The sequence below is a fragment of the Halyomorpha halys genome, unplaced genomic scaffold, assembly GCF_000696795.3.
Source record: "Halyomorpha halys isolate HHAL.00 unplaced genomic scaffold, Hhal_1.1 Scaffold905.1, whole genome shotgun sequence".
In the NCBI taxonomy this organism is placed as follows: Eukaryota; Metazoa; Arthropoda; class Insecta; order Hemiptera; family Pentatomidae; genus Halyomorpha; species Halyomorpha halys.
In genome coordinates, this window is record NW_027106270.1 from 99,846 (window position 1) to 103,368 (window position 3,523).

The 3,523-nt window shown below is 28.9% G+C and overlaps 1 protein-coding gene across 1 annotated transcript in view; it reads left to right on the plus strand.

Moving 5' to 3' along the window:
• The window catches only part of LOC106687005 (kazrin), a gene marked incomplete at its 3' end in the record, with an annotated part of 67,421 nt that overhangs the window by 42,122 nt on the left and 21,776 nt on the right, over positions 1–3,523 (plus strand). Inside the window, 1 exon segment of the mRNA XM_067044638.1 lies at positions 3,013–3,088. Coding sequence (XP_066900739.1) covers positions 3,062–3,088 — 27 coding nt within the window.

A 3,523-nucleotide genomic window follows, 5' to 3' on the forward strand; every position in this document is an offset into this window, starting at 1 on the left:
AAAAAAAAAAACTTGTCAAAATTGATGAGTCTGCCAAGTATTGGTAGTGTGAGTACAAAATGGTGGCTGTTTTAAAATGATATAAAACAATAATAATTTTTCTTTTAGAGTTCCTTTACATATATTTTTGAAACTACCTCCAACCAAAGAAAACATAATAGAACATCATATTAAGAAGAGTAAATTTGTTAAAATATGAGCCCTAATTGGACTGTTACGTCCAATAGTTCTCGAGATATAGCCTTTTAAAAAGCAACATTTCTTAAAAATCTTCAGAAAAATTAGTAGTTAATTTATTTTAAGAAATCTATATCTCAGGAACTATGTAACGTACAGATGTCTATTAGCACTCAAATTAAAACTAGTTTAACGTAATATATAGTAGTTTATGACCTTAGCCTTCCTAGGAATAGTAGTTTTCATGATATTTGCTAAAATATATTGATTTATAGTTGTTCAGACAATAAGTTTGAATTTTTAAAAACTTTATTTCAAAAACCATTGAACGTACAGATATCTGCCAGAGATACAGTTATTTTTTTTTAAAAGCAACTTTCCAAAAAAAAATACACTAAAAAATTAGTAGTTAGTGAATTTATTGTGGGAAATCTATATCTCATGAACCATAAGACGTACAGGTGTCTATTAGCACTCAAATTAAAGCTAGTTTAATGGGCTGTAAATTAGTTTATGATGTTTATCTTCGTGGGAGTAATAGTATAATATTTAGAAGTAGTATTATAATATTTTATGGGAAATATGAATTTTGCTTATGAAACTTTATCAGCTAGAAATCAACATTTTGCGAATTTCATTTTAGCTAATATAATTAAAACTACAACTCCTACGAAGATAAACATAAAAAAAAAAATTATATTTAAAAATGGATAATTTTGTCCCAATAACTATAAATCAATTTATTTTAGCAAATTCAGGTTATCCATCCAGAACCAGATACTAATCCTTCCATGATAAAATTCTTAACCACCCAAATCTACCTGATAATCCTCCTAGAAGTCTGAAAAGACGATGGCCCCGAGATGGTATCTATCAATTGGTAGATACTCCACATGTTTGTATCATGTCATTTTATAACTTATAGCAAATATACTACTTGTAAATAGTTTTATACAGTTATAAATAATTTTTTTTTTTAAATTTAGCAAATATCAAAAAACCTACTACTGCCACGAAGATAAGTATGAAATTAAATGTGTTAAAAAGCAACATTTCTTAAAAATCTTCTGAAACATTAGTAGTTAGTTAATTTATTTTGAGAAATCTATATCTCAGGAACTATGTGACGTATAGATGTCTATTAGCAATCAAATTAAAGCTAGTTTAGCTTAATATATAGTAGTTTAAGACCTTTAACTTCGTAGAAATAGTAGTTTCATTATATGGGCTAAAATAAATTGATTTATGAGGTGTAAATAGTTGACCGTAGATTAATGATTGGAGTAGTTTGTCAGGGGGGGGAGGATTGTAATTGTATGTTACTCTAAATGTTGTTGTTATCTCTTTTGTTCTATAGCCCTTATGAAGACCTGAAACTCAGATCGAAACGTCGGCATAAAATAAATAAATATGGTTTTGTTTATTTATGTTGTTCTTTGCTGACCGCACTCCCCGACAAACTTCTCCAATCATAAATTGATTTATAGTTGTTCGGACAATAAGTTTGAGTTTTGAAAATCTTTATTTCATAAACTATTAAACATACAAATATCTGCCAGTACTGAAATTAAAGCTAGTTAAATTTACTACAAAATAGTAAATATTGTTTATCTTTGTAGGAGTAGTAGTCTTTATGATGTTTGGCAAAATAAACTCACAATCTGTTAATTTCTAGTTGTTCGAATAAGATTTAGATAAATAGATAAATTTTAGATTTTTGAATAAATATATCTCTAGACCCAAAAGACGCACATACGTCTGTTAAAACTCAAAATAAAGAAAATTTAACTTACTATAAAGTAGTTTATGATACTTATCTTCGTAGGGGTAGTAGTTGTTATGATATTCCCAAATGAATGTAAATTTGGGTATCCAAATTTGTCAGAACAACTATCAATCAATTTATTTTAGCAAATATCATGAAAACTACTACTTCTATGACGGTAAACGTACTAAACTACTTTATAGCTCATTAAAATAGCTTTAATTTGAGTACTAATAGTCATCAGTACATTAAATGATTAATGATATATAGTTTTCCCAAAATAAATTCAATTTTGATTTTTGTTATGATATGTTGCTTTATGAAAAGTTGTATCTCAGGAACTATTCAACGAAAACGGCTCTGTTAGGGCTCATATTTTAGTAAATTTACTCTTCTTTCAATAATGCCCATTTTGATTTTCAGGTGTTGTTGGTAGTTTTTAAGATATGGAGCTTCGAATGAAAAATTAAATTTTTTATCGTTTTGAAACAGCCGCCATTTTTTATTCCCCCTTCCTATACTTGGCAGACTCATCAATTTTGACCAGTAATTATGTTAAAAATTAAAAAAACTACATAAAATTATGTTCCATTAAATATTCCAATGTTGAACACAGTTTCAAAGATATGGAGCTCCGAATAAAAAATTAATTTTTATTGATGTTTTAAGACATCCGCCATCGTTTATTCCCCCTAACTATACTTGGCAAACTCATCAACTTTACTTTTTACTATATATAGTTTACATAAATGTAATAAAAAATTGTTGCGAAATAACTTGATTTTTATTATTCTTCAGGATTCTATTAATAGTGCTCCTACAAGACTTGTGCGACATACGATATTCCATCCCTCATAAAAAAATAGATTCTCTTCCTATCCATCCAAATTCCTTCCCGAGTATGATACTTTTCAACCCCACATTGGACTATTGTACAAAAGTGTTTCAGTAAGAGGCTCGGAGTTTAAATTATTTGTTATTTTTTTAAATACAGCATTAAGTATTTTATTCTTATATCAATGCATTATTTTTTATTATAACTTAATTGGTGATTTATTTTATGTTTGCAGAGAGGAGGGGTAAGATGGCCTCCAATGGAGGGTCCCCAAGATCGCTTTCATGAACCGGCTGAGAAAAAGAGAAAAGGTAATATATATTAATATTTAATTACAATATATAATTTATACTATATATTGTATACATATGTATAATACAATATATAATAAACACTGATGGTTCCAAATCCGAAAGCTCGACCGCCTCATCTTTCGTCACTCACGATTCAACCCACAATTTTAAATTAAATAAGTTATGCTGAATATACACCGCCGAACTCTACGCGATAGCATCAGCCCTCCATTTTTGCCTTTCAATAATTCAGAAGACAATTGTAATAATCTCAGATTCGTTGAGCTCTGTTAAAAGTTTTAAAAACATGTACTTCGAACATCCACTCATTATAAGAATTCAATCTTTTCTTCTAAAATTATCACAGCAAGGTAAGTCCATTATTTTCATATGGGCTCCAAGCCACATTGGCATTGTTGGTAACGAGCTTGCAGACAAAGCTGCCAGAGAGGC